At 36.9% G+C, this 19190-nt stretch overlaps 3 protein-coding genes across 6 annotated transcripts in view; 1 reads left to right on the top strand and 2 right to left on the bottom strand.

Moving 5' to 3' along the window:
* Nucleotides 1–19190, top strand: part of pphln1 (periphilin 1) — a 42933-nt gene that overhangs the window by 2248 nt on the left and 21495 nt on the right. For 2 of the 4 annotated variants that reach the window (XM_051108518.1, XM_051108516.1), the window contains exon 2: nt 19097–19145. In XM_051108518.1, coding sequence (XP_050964475.1) covers nt 19097–19145 — 49 coding nt within the window. Of the gene's footprint in view, nt 1–18269; nt 18508–19096; nt 19146–19190 lie in introns of those variants that run through there. The other 2 variants (XM_051108520.1, XM_051108519.1) reach the window with 2 other exon arrangements.
* Nucleotides 90–13139, bottom strand: yaf2 (YY1 associated factor 2). Its single transcript, XM_051108522.1, has 4 exons — nt 12947–13139; nt 12531–12656; nt 3628–3780; nt 90–1251 (listed from the first exon to the last, which is right to left on the bottom strand). The coding sequence occupies exons 1-4, from the start codon at nt 12970–12972 to the stop codon at nt 1008–1010; spliced, it is 549 nt and encodes a 182-aa protein (XP_050964479.1). The 5' UTR covers nt 12973–13139; the 3' UTR covers nt 90–1007.
* Nucleotides 15450–18145, bottom strand: zcrb1 (zinc finger CCHC-type and RNA binding motif 1). The gene is made up of 8 exons (XM_051108521.1): nt 18008–18145; nt 17801–17899; nt 17173–17201; nt 16958–17069; nt 16774–16881; nt 16593–16702; nt 16018–16090; nt 15450–15911 (listed from the first exon to the last, which is right to left on the bottom strand). Exons 2-8 carry the CDS (start codon nt 17882–17884, stop codon nt 15771–15773), a joined length of 657 nt encoding a protein of 218 aa, XP_050964478.1. The 5' UTR covers nt 17885–17899; nt 18008–18145; the 3' UTR covers nt 15450–15770.

The following is a 19190-nucleotide window of genomic DNA, read 5'->3' as shown; positions in this document are numbered from 1 at the left end:
AGACATTTCACCACACAAACCCAAATTCGATAATCACTCCCTTACGGTCTTCGTTTGCCCTGAAAATAAGATGTAGTTGACGACGGGAGTCTAAATCTTAAATTTTATTAAGAGATATTTCCTATACTGCAATATATTTATATACCACCGATCATCATAAAGGAAGGGATGAATTCAACATCTTACAAATACATTTGTCGTCTTTAGTCATAAATGTTAGGTTTCCCGTGGAATTAACAGAATTATATCAAGACAATCTAACACAAAACAGCGCTGGTAGAACAACTAATGATGCAATCTATGACAAAACGCCATGAACAAGAACAAATCAAACAATTAATTTCTGCGTTTTAAAGATTTTTCTCATGAAACCGTACAAAAAGTACCAGCAGGTGCAACAAACTATTGAGAAAGGAAGTCCTGTTTGGGTCACAGTTATTCACAGACGGCTTAACGCGCATCTTGTAATGCATTTTAAGAATATTAAAGTAACATTTTGCAACTGACAAGTCATTAATGTAGAAGCAAATACGTTCACAATGTTCCAGTTGAATGTTTTTAAGCCCCAGGGCTAATTCCCGAGACACACTGGGTGCGGTTGCAAAAAAATTACAGATTGTGGTTTTAAAAAATGTTTATGAAGAAAATGAGAATGGGTGTCAATGTCCAAATCCAAACAGACAACACTTATCTGATTTGTAATACTACCACGTGCTATAGAAATTAAATTGTCAAAATGTCAAAATTCAATCATCAAAATTTCTTACAAAGTCTACAGTTTATCTCAAGCTGACCTACTGGGCATTGTAACAAATCAGGACAAGTGTATTATGGTGAAATCCTATGTTTCAGATCTGTGGTAGTAGTGAGAGATGGCTTATATTGCTGGGTTAAGTCTGCGTCTCGGTAAGTCTTGGCATACGTAAGCGCGCTCCTGTGGCTGTTCGTTTTAAAATGGATATATTAGGTGCAGGAGACTGGAAGTAACGTTCATAATCCACGGGTTTCTAGTGAGATTCCCCGTTGAGTGAGGAACCCTCCCCTCGCGGAGACGAGGATCTGGAGATCCCCTTCTCTGTGTTGTCTGAATTGGATCCGCTCTGGCTGTGGTGGTCTCCAGATGCTGCGCTGGAGGTCGAACTGGAGGAGGGCTTAGTTTTCTCCTTAAAGTCTGTTATGATAACCGTCAGATCTCCCACTGTCACTTCCAGATGCTGCGCGCTGCTCCGGTCCACATTTTTTAACCTGGGCCTGCAGGATAGGGAGCAAACAACAGATCAGACATGCTAGCCTTCACTTCACTTGAGCTGCATAATGACACCATTGTCTTCTGTAGAGCTGCTCTAATAGCTGAAATTTAAATTGTTTCATAATTGATGCTTTTAGCAACATTAGGACTGTAATTTAACCGTTTATTACTGTGAAGCTGCTTTGAAGCAATCTGTTTTATATAAAGTAAAATGGCTTGTTATATAAATAAAAACAACTTGAATTGCTAGTATAACAGAGCATAAAAGTGGTTGGTTTTGCAAGTATTTTCTCATTCATTCAAAATTAGGGAGGCAATGAACCAAACTAATGATCTAAGAGATGAATCAAAACATCTGAAACATTAACTTAAAGACTTTTGACATGTATAATCGTATATGTGAAGTGATCTTTGTACCCAACATCTCTCACAAAGGTCTAAATGACATAATGAATATATAATATACATACCACATATTTATAATGTCTTCAGAGTCTTTCAGAAATCATTCTATTTTAATTTGGTGCTCAAGAAACATTTGTTAATATAAATGCTAAAAATATGTGCTGCTTAATATTTTTGTGGAAGCTATGATGCATATTTTCAGGATTTTTTTTGATGAATAGAAAGTTTAAAGGAACAACAAAGGAATCTCGATACTTTCTGGAATTACGTTGATAACGTTAATTAGACAATATTTTGCTGAGAGTGTTAATGTGCTGGAGCTTTGACAAGTTTTACGGGCATTTTTACTTTTAAAAGGCCAATTTAACGTTAATTAGACAATATTTTGCTGAGAGTGTTATTGTGCTGGTGCTTTGACAAGTTTTACGGGCATTTTTACGGGCATTTTTACTTTTAAAAGGCCAATTTTTTTCTAACCTAATTAAATGTATGGATCATCTTTTATCTCAAATTCTTCATTTCTAAAATTTGAAAATTCTAAATTGCAGAGGTGTCACAGATTCTGCATCTGAAGTAGCATTTAGATGCATTCGTAAAGACTGCTTAATGCAGGACATGAATGCCATGAATTTGCAGTTACAATTGCGTAATTAATGTTTTGATGTTTTAATAACAATGTTGAATAGTGTGTTTGAAATAAAATATACTTTAAATATAAACATAAAATGGCCAGTAGACGGCGGCAAATCACGGCTTAAGTGAGTCACTGAGTCATTTATTCAAATGATTTGTTTAAACGGCTGATTGATTCATTAAGGAAACACTGTCATGTTTCGCTATTATACTAATTAACACACTGACTTCGGCAGCCCTAAAAAATTAGACTGACCAAAAACAAACAAACAAAAAAACCCTACACCAGCAATAAAAATGAAATTTTAAATAAATAAATAAATAAATTACTACACCTAAAAAAAAAAAAAACGTTGAATCATGATATTTGAAATAATTTGGGGAAAAAAGGAAAAATATACTTTAAATGCACACCTAAAATGGCCAGTAGACAGCAGCAAATCACTGCTTGAGTGAGTCACTGAGTCATTTATTCAACCAATCTGTTTAAATAGCTGAATGATACAGTACAGCAAATACAGCAAAAACAGGAACTGTTGTCTAAAATGTAATTCACTTAATATTAACTTCTTGTTTAGAGATATTCATCAAATTAATACCACATTTGCAATCGTACTGATATTTGGAGAAAAAACAAATTTGTGATCTTAACTATACCACATGATGAATATAAGACATATAAAATTCATTCTGATCTTGACTTTTGGGGGAATTCTAAATGTGTTATGACTAAATCTCGCAGTGAAACCATGAACTCTAAATATACCTACAACTCAGTGTGTGTGTGCACTCTCTTGTTTTTGTTTCGTTTTTGCGATATACTTGATAATGTCAAATCGCATATTGTTTAAACAACAATTATGGTATCTATATCGCACATGCCTAAAAATGTCCTAACGCTTACTTTTGTCAATTGAATGCATCCTTGCTGAATTTAAGTATTAATGATAATGACCCCAAATTTTGTAACAGTTGTATAAATGTATACAAATTTGAGAGCGTAAATCCCATTGCGTTTACAGTGCTTAACTGAAGCAACGGATTCTGTTTCTCATTGGTGGAGATCTCATTAGAATACATGTGTAGTGTAAGTGTACAGTATTACAAAATATTTGTAAGAGCTTTCTCACTAAAAGGAGACAAAAGTGTACCATTCTCAATGCACTGTGGTAGATATAAATTACATTCACATAGTTTTCAAATAGAGCAACAATACATGATATTTTCCAGAGTGAGCTACCTGCTATGTAAAATGCAAAAGACAGCCACTTAATTTGTTTAGGGAGTAGGAACTACGCAGTAAATTTATGAACGCAAGGGACCGTATCGCAACACTTCACCTCATTTTCTTGTGGCTGTTCTTTTTCAGTGTCGTTTCTCTCTCGTTTTTGTCCTTCTCCGTCTTTTCCTTTTTCTCTTTCTTGGGCTGTGTGGGTGAGGCAAACTGCTGTGTGACTTGCTGGGCTACCAGCTGGGAAACAGGACGAGGTTTCCTGTGGGGGGAAAAAAAACAGGGAAGACTGAGAGGCGAGAAAGCGAGATATTTTAAATCGGGATGACATGATTCAAGCTCACCAGAGCTTGATGAAAAGGACTATGTGGGAAAAAGCAAGTTAAAACAAGTGTTGAAGCCAGTTGAGAAATCTTGCCTACATAATGTAATCTGAGAAGAATGTGTTTTCTCAACAGTTGAGAAACAACCACAATTTCACTCATCTGTTTTCCTTTCCATAGCAGAAGACAAAATCTTACAAAACCCCTGCCTAAACATGAAATTTAAATATACGAAACCTGTAAAAATATTGGCTTTGGATTAAAAACAAAATAGTTAACTAATAAATAAAACATAAACTAAACTAAAGTAAAATAAATGAGTAATTCCAAAATTTAAATAATATTTGTGGCCATTTTATTTTAAAAGGTATAATAATAAATAGAAATAAAATGCCACTAGATTGCAAAAACTATTATACTAATTAACACATTGACTTTAGCAGACCTAAAAACTAGACTAACAATAAAAACTAAATTATAAATAAATAAATAAATATTTACTAACCCTATGGGAAAAAAAAACTAAATTGCACATAAATAAATAAAAATAAATAAACTAAAAAAATGCAATAAAAATCCATTAAAACCCACCAGACTGATATTGAACCTAAAACTGCTATATTCTTATCCTACTATTGTCTGTTAGTAGGATACTGTATTACTGTTGTAATTTAACACATCAGTTGTTCACCCCTAATTAACAACCTGACAGCTGCAGCAATTACAGATTATATCTAGGCCTATGAACTAACCATGCTGATCTCAGATCAGAACTCAGGGTGAAGTCCCATCAGTAGCATGGCGTTTAGAACGACAGGGATGCACTGTGACCGTTGCTCTGATGTCAAGAACAACAGCTGTTACACCAAAAACAGTCCACAACAGAGCAGTACGAAGCCAGCATCGCTGCCGTCTGCTTTGCCAACACACACACACAGCGATTTTAAAAACAGCTTCTCAGTATCTGTGCACTGGTGCAATGTTTACGCTTTCATCCATAACCCCTGGGTGCTTTTGGGAATAGCTAATGAAGTTAGACATTGTGAAATTAGGACATCTAGAGCCTTAAAGCATGGCAGCCAAGAACCGGTCATTAGCATTGATCCCGAGCCCAAGGCAAGTGAAAACGGCCATTATTAGTTGTTGTTAGCTGTCTGCCTGCCTCGCTCACTGCTGCATGTCAAGACCTGGCTGCTTGCTGTGGACTCTTAACACCCTTCACACTCAGCGCTGTTAGATGCGCCATTGAGAGTAAATCAATCGATCACTTTGTGATGCATTTCCTCCGTGCCAGACAGAGTAAATCGTCAGATCCTGCTTACTTCTGTATGTTTTTTTATGGGGGAGAGAGAGATTTTGTGAAATTACTCAGTCATTAGTCACTCGCCGTCTCACACATACGTGTTGCAACTACACTTCAAATAATCTGTGCTTTGTGTGCACCATGAATCTTAAAACACTCAATAAAATTGAAGCGATTTTTAAGCGAAGAGCTTATTGATGTCCGGTTGTAGCAGAAAATGGAGGAGAGCAGTACACAATGATTTTATTTTAAAGTCAGTTAATTTTAGGTTTATTTTGCAATAAGGACTTGCTGACTGTATATCATCCCGCTTATTACATGGATACTATCAAATTAAAAAAATAAATAAATAAAATGTATAAAATGATAAGTTCAAATTACTAAAAGAGGCATTGGAGTGAAATGAGAGACATAGCTAAACTAACTTAATTTTTAATATCCTAGTTATATTTTTAGGATGTATCAACCAGGCACACAACATTGTAATGTACAGTATGAAAAATGGATATTCATTTTGAGATTTGTAAAAGATTACAGTGATTATTAAATTAGTGTTTAATTTAAAAATAGAAAAAACTATACTATTTAATATTTAATATTGGCAATATATATATCCAATATTTAAAAAATGTGTAATATTTAAATAAAAATAAAATCTATATCAACCAATAACAAATGTGGTACCTAGGTTTGGACGATTAATCAAAAAGTATAGAAAAGTACCGGCGTGATATTCCCATGTCATTTATTTTGTTTTTTAAAATCCTGTTAATCCTTTTCCATTAAAAAAAAAACTACCACGTGTGTAGTCTGAGCTATCCAGACGTGTGTGACCGCTGCACTCTTTTGTACAGTAGCTGGTTGGCTTGGCAACTGTTGTATTTGACAACATTGCGCCTTTTTTAAAAACTATTCCAGAGCGCTCCGTCTTTTAGATGCAAAGATGTTCTGTGAGAATGGCCGGTAAGAACCTAGAGTGAATACTTGCGCATATAGAGTGACAGGACAAGATCGCTGAGAGGAAGATCACATGCAACAGCAATCACGAGTCAGATTCACATAAACGTTCATTCATCGTAACTGAGGTAAAACTAATTAATCGAGATTTTGATTTTAGGTCATATCGTCCAGCCCTAGTGGTACCAATATATATTGCATATTCTTAGCCAAAAGTCACCGAAGGCTCTACAATACAACTTAGCCTCTCTTACCTAATTATAGTAATTTCCTTGTAAAATAAAACCAGTGTACTGAATTTCTTCATAAAATCACATCCACACCAGATATTACATCAGACAGTTACCAAATGTCGTCTTTTACAGAAGTGCATAAACAAAAAGGATTTTCCCACATTACGGTGTTAAATCGGAAGGACACGAGGGCTGCGTTCTCTCCTGTGAGCCAAGCGTCTCTCAGATGTGTTCATATCTGCGTGTTTGTATAATGGCGTAATGACTGTACCGGGGAGGCTTGTGTACTCATGGGCTTGAGTGATGGGAGGGGACACCATGATTAATGCGCTACACTGTGTGAACATGCAGTCTCCATACTGCTCCTTCCTTCGCTCCACTGCCAAGCCCCCTGTTTGACAGATGGCCCTCTGCCTCCCACCGTCCCACCTCTCCACTCTCCGTTTTCGGCTGTTCTTTCCAAGCGTTTGCATTTCCTTTAGCTGCTTTTCAAAATCCCACACTGCAGTTCCACATTGCTTCTCTCTCGCTTCGGTATCCAGCTTTCTCTCCTTTCATCAAAGGCCCATAACTGTCTGAATCAAAATGAGGTCAACCCGTTTGAGACGGTACGGGCATGCGCCTTTGCATGCTTTCACAAACTGTACGCAAAATTTCTCTAATAAATGACAACAGGCTCTTGTAATTACTGAATAATGTGAATGTTTTATGTGGCTTTTTGTGTATTTGGCAGAGGCATGCTGGGAACGCTTCCTCAGACTGCATTAGTTTCGCCTTTTTGGGCAACGAGACGAGAACTCGCAGTGCAGCACTCTGGGTTTCTGCACACACGCAATTAGGGAAGATTTCACATGCTGCTCAACTCTTTCCAATGCCACACTGTAGCAAGTGACTAATAAATAACACTATAGAAGCATGTGAAAGCCTAATTTTTATATATACACAAGTCTATCTACAAATTATGAATTTTAGAAATGTGTAACTATTATATGTATTATATACTTTTTTTATATTAATATATAATATTGCAGTTTGTTTGTAATATTTTCTCATTTGAAAAAAAAACTATAAATAATTACACACACACACACCTATATATATATATATATATATATATATATAGCTACAAATTCTTATGCATTTCAGAAATGCGTAAATATTATGTATTATGTACTTTCTATTAATATATAATATTGCAATTATATTTATACCATTATCTAATTGGGAGATATATATAAATAAAATTATGTCATATATTCTCTAAATATATATATTGATGCATTGAGTCAGGTCAATACAGAACCAGCATAATTATTCAGCGAAGCCTTTCTTAAGACCCACTGACTATTTGGTTTTGCACATCTCCACCACGTTTTATCGCATCGTTAAGTAAAAAGAAAATATCACTGCGACTGCAGAATATGACGTTTAGATTTATGCTTTGCTCAGTAATCATTTGCAATCGAAATCCTCCGTTTGTCATCGCCTCACCGTCACTGACAGTCATGAAGGATGATGGGACCAGTTCTCTCAGTGATACCCCTATAGAGCGCACAGGTTATGTCAACAATTTATAAACGACAGCTTTAAACTGGTTGTGACAGCACAAACGTACATTAGTGTCAAGTCAAATTGAGCTCCAACGAGAAACAAAACATAATACCGCCTTCATTTTTCCAATCCGTCATCGTGAGAGGTCTCAAGTCAGAAAAAACTGCTCGGTCTAGAGGGGACATTCTCTCCATTTGTGGTAATTGAACGGTATAATACTCTGTCCTGCAGAGCGAATGCTTTCGCCAGGGGGCAAAAAGTGTCGGTACACATGAAATTAGAGGTTTGCCGACAGGTTCGGGGGGTCAGCGGGGGAATGGTCTGAAATGCTCAACGAGAAGCTCTGCGGCTTCATCAATTAAATGTCAGTCTGTCAGCGCAAGGTAACAACTAGGTAAACAAATCACTCCTTGAATGCGCAAATATAGCCAGAGTCGAAGCAACATTAAAAAAAACATTCACTTAGCAGCTAGTGTTGCATGATTTAAAGGTATTATTTACTCCGAAATAAAACTTGTGACTTTTATTTTTACTTTCCTCTTGTTCCAAATCTGTATGACTTTCTTGCATTTCCTTACAATGCAAGTAAATGGGGTCCAAAACAACATAGGCCCTAACTGACATTCATTGTATGGAAAAATACATTTTTCCAAAACATCTAGCTAAAATAACCCAAATTAAAAATATGAGATGCCCAACAAATATGCTCTCAATTAACCCTTAGCTTAGCTAAATCATAGCTTTATAAATCATTCATTTACTCTCTGCTGCACACAACCGCAACCTAAACCAACACACGGCTGTCATTCAGATCTGACGGCTGCTTGGAAAGATGACTAAGAAGAAAGCAGCAATCAACACCAACGTATATCCTTTGCTTTTACGCATACAACCGCTCACCAAATGCATCATGAAAGCAGAAGTGTTGGAAAAAAGTGAACAAGCTGTGTGTCAAGAAGCTCTCCCTTCTTTGAAACAAACGACCTGCGAGGATCACACAATCAAGAGGACATCATCATTAAAACCCATCATTTGTGGCCGTCTCAGAGGCATTATAGCAGGGCAGATGTGCAATCATGGGTTTATTTATGGGCACGAGTGTCCGTGTGTGTGTCCTGCGCATCCTGATGTGATGATGCCTCTTCTGATGACAGCATTCTTGATTAAGCCGTTGAATGCAAATGAGTTCAGGCCGTCTGGACGCCAGCTGCTGTGGTGGCCTGGACGAGTGACAGCACCCCACCCCCACATAAAAATCCGCCGCCCTCTCACACGCACTTTTACAGTGAAAACCATCGTTTGCTGGCTTTAAATAACCGCTGTAATAATACTTTAATTCAGCGCTGGTAATGCGATCTGAAACTTGAAAGATAATTAAGCCTTTATAAACAGTCTCCCTAAAGAAAGATGATCGTTATCTGCCGCTGTTGTTGAGAGCTGAGGTCTGTCATCGTCATTATCATCTTCATCTGCTTTTAGTGTGCGTTTATGTTCTGAAACACAGATGAGGAATGCTTTACTTCCTGACCTGATCTCATCTTAATGACATAAGGGAAATAACTGACTGCCGACTCAGTCGCTGACTGTTCCAAAACAGGATTTTTATGACAGATGAGATGAAGGTGAGAAAATACGAGCCCATTAAATGTCTTCTCTGATGAGGTCATTAGCGCTCTCTCATGGGTGGCTGCCGCGGGATAGACGCGAGCTTTTGGACTGATACAAGCAGAGTATCGGCTAATACCGACTGTAGATGCTCCGAAAAAACATGTATTGTGTAGGAACCCATCATTCTCTACGATTAATTGAAAAACCTTAAGTAGGTTTATTCCCTAATTTGAATTTCGCCCAAGTCACTTTCAAACCAAGCAGCTTTTTGTTAGTCAACACAGCGAATTTGCATGGTCAACTTCAACCCGTTGCGAAATCCTGGGGAAATCTTTCGCCCCTGAAACAGATGAACGTACATATGGTACGTTTTATCTGACGTTGGTTTTGTACATCTGAGAGACCCTGTGTACACTTATTGTGTTTTCACTTTAAAATGAAAACAATCCTTGTCTACACTAGCGTTTTCAATGCATTTTAGAAGCGATCTCCATCCATACTACACAACTGAAAACGCATGTCATATGACCATTCATAATGAGCATGATTTTAATGTTTACACATTCAGCAAGGATACGTAGTCGTTTTCAAAAGTTTTGGTCCGTTTACACTGAAACGCAACCCCAAACTAAAAGGGGTTGAAAATGCTGGAGGAGTATAAACAACAGGCATAGGCATAGCAAAAGTTTTGCGTTTTAAAACAAAAACGCACTAGTGCAAACTAAATCTACCTGGTTGTATGAACAAGAGAATGTGACGTAAAAACGCAATCGCAAGCATGCCATTTGATCTCTCATCTTTCAGCTCTTTCATCGTAAGTCATGTTTTCCACGGTTTTCATATTTTTCCAATCGTACCCAAGGATTCCGCAGTCCAATTCTGTGCTGGCTGAGCTGCCGTGCAAGCTTGTTACGTCCGGAAAGTACAACATATTGAGCTGTAATCATAACTCTGTACAAAATAAGTGTTCATTTCTGTTGGAAACTGTACGTATGTGGTACGTATTTCGCGTCTCGCTAAAATGTTCCCACAGGTACGTTTTCGCCATGAGTTTTGAATTCTTACTCGTATGACTAGACTTCGACCATGAAAATTCAGCAAACAACGATAAATATGAGTACATCTTTAGAAATAGCATTACCTTAACAATTTTCCAGATTAGCCTTGAAAAATTCTCATTTTACCTTACCTTAAAAACGTAACATTATATATACAGTGTCTTTTCTTTTTGACTTGTTTTCAAACTGGTTTTTAGCCATCAGTGCCAATAGCCTCGTGGACAGTGAGCCGACATACAATGCTATTGCGCTACTGGCGTCCCGAGTTCGAATCCCGGCTCGAGAATTTTCCTGATCCCGCCCCCCTCTGTCTCTCACTTTGCTTCTTGTCCCCTTCACTGTTCTATCATAATAAAGGCAACAATGCCAAAAAATTTAAATCAAAACTGTATTTACCATCCCCAAACGGTATTTACCATCCACATCAACAAATACAAGTCTTAGTCCTCTAATATTCGGCTTTTACAGCTCCGAATTTTCTCAAACTCTGAAAAATCATCTCAAAAGTGTAGCGATAAAAGCACAGCTTACACAAAAGTTACTTCCGAACCAACTTGAACCTTTAGCAAATTTTGAGTGGGGAAATCTTTCCCACAGATATGTTTTCGTCATGCAATCAGGTAGGAAATTTCGAACTTTACATTCATATGATTAAATTTCATCTGCGAAAATTCAGCAACAACTCTCCCACTTCACTTCCTGTCCCCTCTCCACTGACTTATCATAATAAAGGCAACAGTTCCCAAAAAACAAAACCACCACATGGTATTTACCATCCACATCAACAAATACAAGTCTTTATCCTCCAATATTCAGCATGAACAACTCAAATTTTTTTACTCTGTGTTTCAGACTAATTTTGTGGACAAAAATATATATATAGTCTTAAAAGTGTAGTGAAAAAACACAGCTCACACAGAAGTTACTTCCAAACCAAGTAGCTTTCTGTCGGTCAACAACTGCCTAACCAACAAGAGAATCCTCTTGATATGACTCAATTTTGACGGCAAAAACTTTTCCAAACAACAATAAACGTCACCACATCTTTAGAAACATTAAATTTTCCGGCTTATCCTTTTGTTTGAACTTTGCTATAACTCTAGGGATGCACGAAAAATCGACAAATAATCGAAATTCAGACCCACTCCAATGATGTAATTTTACTATGTTGGTTATTTTGTTTTTTAATCCCATTAAAAACATACTACCGTGTATGTAGTCAGCGCTACATGGACGTTTCAAGTTAACAGTGACAATCATGAGTAAGATTCACATATAACTATGAGGGCAAAATGATTAAATAAATAAAAGATGATAATAATAATAAAAACATTAAATCATATCATCCAGCCCTGGATATTACACACAATACATTTGTCAGCGTCTTCTAATTCCTTCAAATCACTGACCTGTTTTCAAATGAGTCTTACAAACCACTTCATCATACTTGAAAGTATTAAATAATGAAACCAATACCAAGTACAAGTATTTATCTTACAATATACCACATGAGTAGCTATTATTAGTAGTATCAGTGCATTAATTTTAGATCAAAACAGAGAAAAGACATTACAAAATGCAAATCATGTACTGAATGAACAGTTTACAAGCCAGTTTAGTAAAACCGTTTTAGACTGGTAATAGAAAAAATGTATGTCATTACAGTGATTTACTTACTGGCTGTGTCATGCCTGGCTAATGTACTGTAATTACAAAATGAACTGAAACTAAACCCCAATTACTTCCCAAATAGCCTGCATTAATCAGGATGTAATGGATGTGTTAGTAATGTGACACTGGCTGCTCACATTTGCTCCCGAGGTTATAAACATTGTATTAACTGTGTAATTATTAATACACACCAAACCAATGGCTGTCTCAAAATCTAACGAGCTGGCTATACAGACAGCATTCTGGGCTGTCGAATGAAGTCCAAATAAGCTGTCTAGGTAGGCATACAGACATCGTGTGGCACTCACCGCGTTGACGTGCCCTTCCTGACATCGCACATCATGCATTTGAACGCTTCGGCGCTGTTCTTGAATGTACACACGCTGCAGTCCCAGTAGCCGTCGTCGGAGGAGGGCTTCGCTTGCCGTTTCGGCCTTCAAAAAGCAAAACAAACAGAGAGAACATCACATCTCGGACTCTTGAAATCTCCGACACACATTTCTGATCCTATCCATGCACAAAGTCAGCCGGACGCCTGCGCAAGCGACGCGTTCTTTAACGAAATGACACTTTAGGGTTGATAAAACAGCCAGTCCGCCATGGTGGCCACTCTGTTGCGTCTTTCTCATTCAGGCGCGCTGCCTAATGGTCTGTTTGAAGCCATGAGACGGTTTCGAGTTTCTTGAAGCCACGGCTGTGGGAGTTTCTTTCTGTTTGTTTTTACCTCGTCGGACTCCGCTTGTCTCCCATGCTGCTGAAACTTTGTGCGAAGCGTTGCAGGCACCGCCGCCTCTCGCGCTCTGTCCTCTCGAGCGGCTCCCAGCTGTCGTAGAAACTCCAGCGCAGCGGTGCTCACGTGACCGCTCTCCGCCAATCCAGCGCCGGTTTATTTTCTCAAAAGTAGGGTCGTGGGGTTTGTATAAAAGAGTCGTGCTCCCGCTTCACCCCAAATCAACTGGACGCAGAGCGAGTGCGGCTGAGGTAACTAACAGCGCCCCTCTTAAATTAAAGACATTCGTTCCGGGCACTTTCCACGAATTGGGCACAACATAGTGGCTGGTTTCTGTTTCAGAAACTGATCAGTGAAACATTTTTTATACACACGGTTTTATTTTCCTTAATGTTACCAAACTTGGGGTCTATATGCATCTTAAAACATTGATTTGTGTGTTTGTTTTGTTTGCTATTTATAACAAACATCAAAAATAAACAGACTGTTTATAAAATAAACTAACAATACAAAACTGCAGCGTAATTTCAGCGTAAATAAAGCTATTACACAGTAGAGACTGACTAGTTTGGGACTAATTGTTTACGTTTCCAGAAGAATATTTGCTTGATCATTTTTTTATTCTTATAGTAACGACATACAACGCTTTTGCGCTACGGGCGTCCCGAGTTCGAATCCCAGCTCGAGAAGTTTCCCGATCCCGCCCCCCTCTGTCTCTCACTTCGCTTCTTGTCCCCTTCACTGTTCTATCATAATAAAGGCAACAATGCCGAAAATTTTAAATCAAAACTGTATTTACCATCCACATCAACAAATACAAGTCTTAGTCCTCCAATATTCGGCTTTTACAGCTCTGAATTTTCTATTTCAGACACATTTTGCAGATCAAAAATCATCTTAAAAGTGTAGCGATAAAAGCACAGCTTGCACAAAAGTCACTTCCGAACCAACTTGAAGCTTTAGCAAATTTTGAGTGGGGAAATCTTTCCCACAGGTATGTTTTCATCATGTTTTCATCAGAGCGAGTGCGACTGAGGTAACTAACAGTGCCCCTCTTAAATTAAAGACATTCGTTCCGGGCACTTTCCACGAATTGGGCACAACATAGTGGCATAGTGGCTGGTTTCTGTTTCAGAAACTGGTCAGTGAAACTTTTTTTTATATACGCTGTTTTATTTTCTATTTATTTTCCGTAATGTTACCAAACTTGGGGTCTATATGCATCTTAAAACATTGTGTGTTTGTTTTGTTTGCTATTTATAACAAACATCAAAAATAAACAGACTGTTTATAAAATAAACTAATAATACAAAGCAAATCAACAACTGCAGCGTAATTCCAGCGTAAATTATTCTGTTACACAATAGGGACTGACTAGTTTGGGACTAAATGTTTACATTTCCAGAAGAATATTTGCTTGATAATTTTTTATTCTTATAGTAACTTGTATAACCGAGCTCAGTTGTTAACCTTACTAAATTTACCATGGTTTTACTACCAAAAACAAACATGGTTATTATACTTGGTAAAATACCAAATGGTTTTGGTATTCTTACCATAGTTTAACCATGGTATTTGTAGTAAAACTGTGGTTTTATAAATGGTAATCAATACAAGCAGGTTTTACTATAGATTCAATAGATCAGTCGTTGTATGATTTTAAAGAGATAGTTCACTCCAAAATGAAAATTCAGTCATTAATTACTCACCTTCATGTCGATCCAAATCCAACCTTTGTTTATCTTTGGAACACAAATATATTTTTGATGAAATTCGAGAGCTTTCCCACCCAGCATAGGGTCACTTTTGTGAACGTGCGTCCAAGGCTGACACAGAGAAGAAATTGTTGAATAAAGTCTTATTTTTTGTTTCTTTGCACACTAAAAGTATTCTCATAGCTTCATAAAATTACGTGTAAACCTTTGTCACATGAACTATTTTAATGATATCCTTACTACCTTTCTGGGCCTTGAAGGTCGTGGCGTTGCTGTCTATGCAGGGTCAGAAAGCTCTCAAATTTCATCAAAAATATCTTAATTTGTGTTCCGAAGATAAACAAAGGTCTTACGGCTTTGGATCAACATGAACGTGAGTAATTTATGACTGAATTTTCATTTTGGGGTGAACTTTCTTTTAGATACAGTCAAGATCTTTGACTTGGGATGAGCCAGAATCTTATTTTCCTAATTTTTATTTGTATCATAGAAATGTGCATATATTTCACACATACATTTTGTAATGATATAAAGCAATTTATTTGTTTGTTTTTTTTTTTTTTTCAAATATACTGTAATTTTTGAGGTACTAAACCTTCATTCCTTTGACTTGTATCATATTTTATATCTTTTATACCAGGTAAATGATTATGCATAGGAGTATGTGTATGTTTGACACATTTCTGGGTTATGTGCTGCAATATCCTGTCTTGTCAAACTTCAAATAAAACTAAACTATCAGTGGGTGAAAAAAGGAGAGCTGAGGACAAAGGTGAGAGGAAGTTATTTTAAAACAGTTTATTTTCCAAGCTTCCTGGAACAATAACAATGTAATTGTCAAATACACAAAACTAAACTTTATTTACAAGATTAAAAAAAATACATTTACAGAACTTTTCTGGAGGAGTCACGGTACTACTATATACCCAATATTTAAAAGTGTAATTATCTGAATGAGGAGCATAAAATGACAAACAAACATCTTGGATAAAGGTTTTTTATGACTTTCTGCAAAATTATAAATTCAGATTAATACGTGACCTCCTTATCAGGTGAAAGTGGTAGAGAAGAGGCGATGTGTTCCAAACACATGAAAGTATGAGTCAGTCACTGAGCTCCTCCTCGTCACTGAAGTAGGCGCTCTTTTTGATCCTGGGTTTGTGGGTGTCCTCTGATGTAGATGCTTGAGACATATCCTCTGTGACCTGCTTCCTTCTCTTCTCCTCCTCCTCAATGCGTGCTTGCTGATGATGATGACAGGCAAAAATGTATATTTCTTTTTGAACCCCTTTTTTACTTGGAATATTAATGAATGATGACTGAACTGTAGAGCATTAAATATTCACTGACCTGGAAAGCAATTGCCTGACTTAAACTGTCCAAAGCTGGGTCCTCTCCTTCTTCCTCACTGTCCTCTGGTTCTCTAAAATAACAAAACAGCATATTTATTCACTTGTATTATTTGAAATTACATAAAAATGATTCAGTTCAGCCAAAAATGAAAATCTGCTCTAATGCATCCTCAGGCATTCTCAAGATGTAGATGAGTGTGTTTGTTTATCAGAACAGAATGAGAAATGTAGCATTACATCACTTGCCCACATGTACGTCCTTTGCAGTGAATGGGTGCCGTCACAACGAGAGTCCAAACAGCTGATAAAAGCAACACAATAATCCTCAAGTAATCCATACAACTCCAGTCCATCTGCTGTTTGGACTCTCATTCTGACGGCACCCCTTCACTGCAACTGATCCATTGGTAAGCAAGTGATGCAGTGCTAAACTGATGAAGAAACAACTCATCTACATCTTGTAGGGCCTAAAGGTGAGTAACTTCTCAGCAGATGTTCATTTTTGGATGATGTATTTATTTAAATGCATTAAGTACAGAGTTTAAATTATGAAAGCTATTAAGAACTGCTTACGGCTCCTCAGGCTGCTGCATCTTTTTCTTCTTTTTCTTTTCTTTTTTAGGTGGAGGTTCTCTCTCTCCAAGTAAATTTTTAGGACAAGCGTAACTCAAGTGTCCTCCTTCCTGGTGGAGACAAATAACATGACATCATCTCATGACCTCAAATATGTATTGGCAATATCACAATAACTTACCCCACATTCATAACATTTGGATTTATCTGTGTAGTTTCTCCTTCTGATGAATTCTGCAGCTCTCCCATTGTCGATAGCGATGCTGGCCTTCACCGTTCTCCCAAACAACTGAAAGAGTTCAAAAGCAATCAAACACTTTGGCTCCATGTGTACTTTTTGTTAATGTTATTTTAAACCAGCGTACCTGTTTGTTGTTTAGCGATCGGGCGCAATTATGAGCAGACTCTCTGTCTAGAAACAGCACAAACGCCACTCCTTTACTCATCCGTGTCTGCTTGTCTTTGACAACCGTCACCCTTCAGAAAATTACATTTGACTATGATCAAGCTACACTTTGATAGAATTATAGAAGTATAAAAGAATTGATCAACTGCAGCCCAAAAAATAAAGGACACTTACTTCACTACCTTGCCATATTTTGTGCACAACTGTGGGGAAATTGCAAGAAATATATGTGTTAAGTTAACAATATTTGTAAATTTACTTAAAAAAATCCTTCAATAGTGTGAAGCGTGTCAGATGCTTCAGGGTAAAAAGTCAAAAAGATGTAGACGTATAATTAATTTGACAATATTTAAAATAATTACAGCATCATATGGGAACTTTATAAAAGTATTTCATATTTAACTGTTAATATCCTGCTGAAAAAACAGCTAAAACAAGCCTAGGCTGGTTGGCTGGTTTTAGCTGGTCAGCAGGCTGGTTTAAGAGGGGACCAGCTAAGATCAGCCTGGAAGTGGCCAAAACCCTTCTTAAACCAGCTTAGGCTCGTTTTAGCTGTTTTTTCAGCAGGGTAATAATATGCAAAAAAGAAAACATTACATTTAGTAGAACTAATTTATGCTCATAAATTATTTAAAATGCAAATTGCTCAACTTTGACATTACAAAGCTTACGTCTAACATGGAATAATGACATAGGCTATTTCTATAGCCTATGATAAAGATGATATACACACATACCCCACTCCCCCACATAAAACTAATAAAAATGCTCAAAAATGTCATTTTGACACATAACAGGGTACCTTGTGCAAATCGCTGTTTGTCAAGGAGAATGGGATGTTAGATACATAAACAGTGCTTTTGCTGGGCGCTAAACCACCACTCATATTTATATTTGATATCTGAAAAGAAACATTTATCAAAACCAGCAAAGCAAAATATGATACTGAAAGAGCTTACAGAAAACGTTACGTATAAACGTATATATATAAAAACCAGCTCAGACTTACTTAATTGCCAGAACCTTATTGATTTACAGCATGTTTTTCATAATGACGACAATTGTTTTTGCAATGTCTAAAATGTAGGTTTAACCAGCATGTAAATCCGATTCAAAATATCAGCGCACCGCGACCCGGAAGATAAAGAGGCGCCGCTGTAAACAACATAACATTCTCTACCGGAAAACAAATTCACAAAATTAATTGCTTTTTGTACAAATCAAAAATACTCATGAAACGCTATTAAAGTAAACATATAGTGAATACTAGCCTTAAATTAAATTTAACAGTTGTTTTAGTAAAATTGCGTGGTTTTATTTTGAAAAACGTTTCGTCTGAACCCGGAAACATTGTGTTTTTGATTGTAGCTGTGGATATTTGTTTAGCAACGGGCTGAGCGTTTCACCACGTTTCGTCTGAAAAATATTATTATTTAGCAAACGTTAACTGACTGCAAAAGACAAAAATGTTACATTGACAGGAGGTATGTCAAGCAAAGCATGTGAACGGTATGTAAACGCTTATTTTGGGGTTACGCATGTGTTCAGTATGCATGCACTGGTCAAAGACGGTATTACAGCGTCTGATTTCAATTAGTTTATCGTAAATAAGAGTTTGATGGCTAGAGATGCACACATGTGGGTGAAAACATGAATCAGCATAAATTAGAGTTGATTCCTAGTTGGCTGTGAATTTAGCACAGACATACAGGTCAACGCAGCAGAAATTTAATAATTTCTGTTACGTGAGGTACTATACGCCTAGACTGGCGTCCTTACAGTGTTTTAATAATAAGAACTGGAACTTAAGAATATGTATTGCAAATAAAGTAGTGGAAAAAGAGCATAGTGATTATTAATGACCTCTAGACATCAGAAGTATTAAACAGTAGCGTTTTCTACTGTACAATAAAATGCTTTAATGCTATATGTGGCTTGCTTTTACTTCAGTTATTGTGAACGGCATTTTTGTAAACAGGGCAAAACTATACATTTATGAGCAATAATTTAATGGTTATAGGTCATAAATAACAATCTGCCTGCTGTAGGTATTAGAACATCCATATTTCTGATTCATCTACCTCATATTTGTTTATAGATTACCATCATACAACTGAAGACATCCGTTTTCCATTCAGAAACTAAAAGTAAGTCATTTAGAAAAAATATGCTTGATTTATATCACTGCCATT

Source organism: Labeo rohita, chromosome 4 (genome assembly GCF_022985175.1).
Source record: "Labeo rohita strain BAU-BD-2019 chromosome 4, IGBB_LRoh.1.0, whole genome shotgun sequence".
Classification (NCBI taxonomy): domain Eukaryota; kingdom Metazoa; phylum Chordata; class Actinopteri; order Cypriniformes; family Cyprinidae; genus Labeo; species Labeo rohita.
The sequence above is the reverse complement of the archived record's forward strand: the minus strand, read 5'-3'. Positions and strand labels throughout refer to the sequence as shown.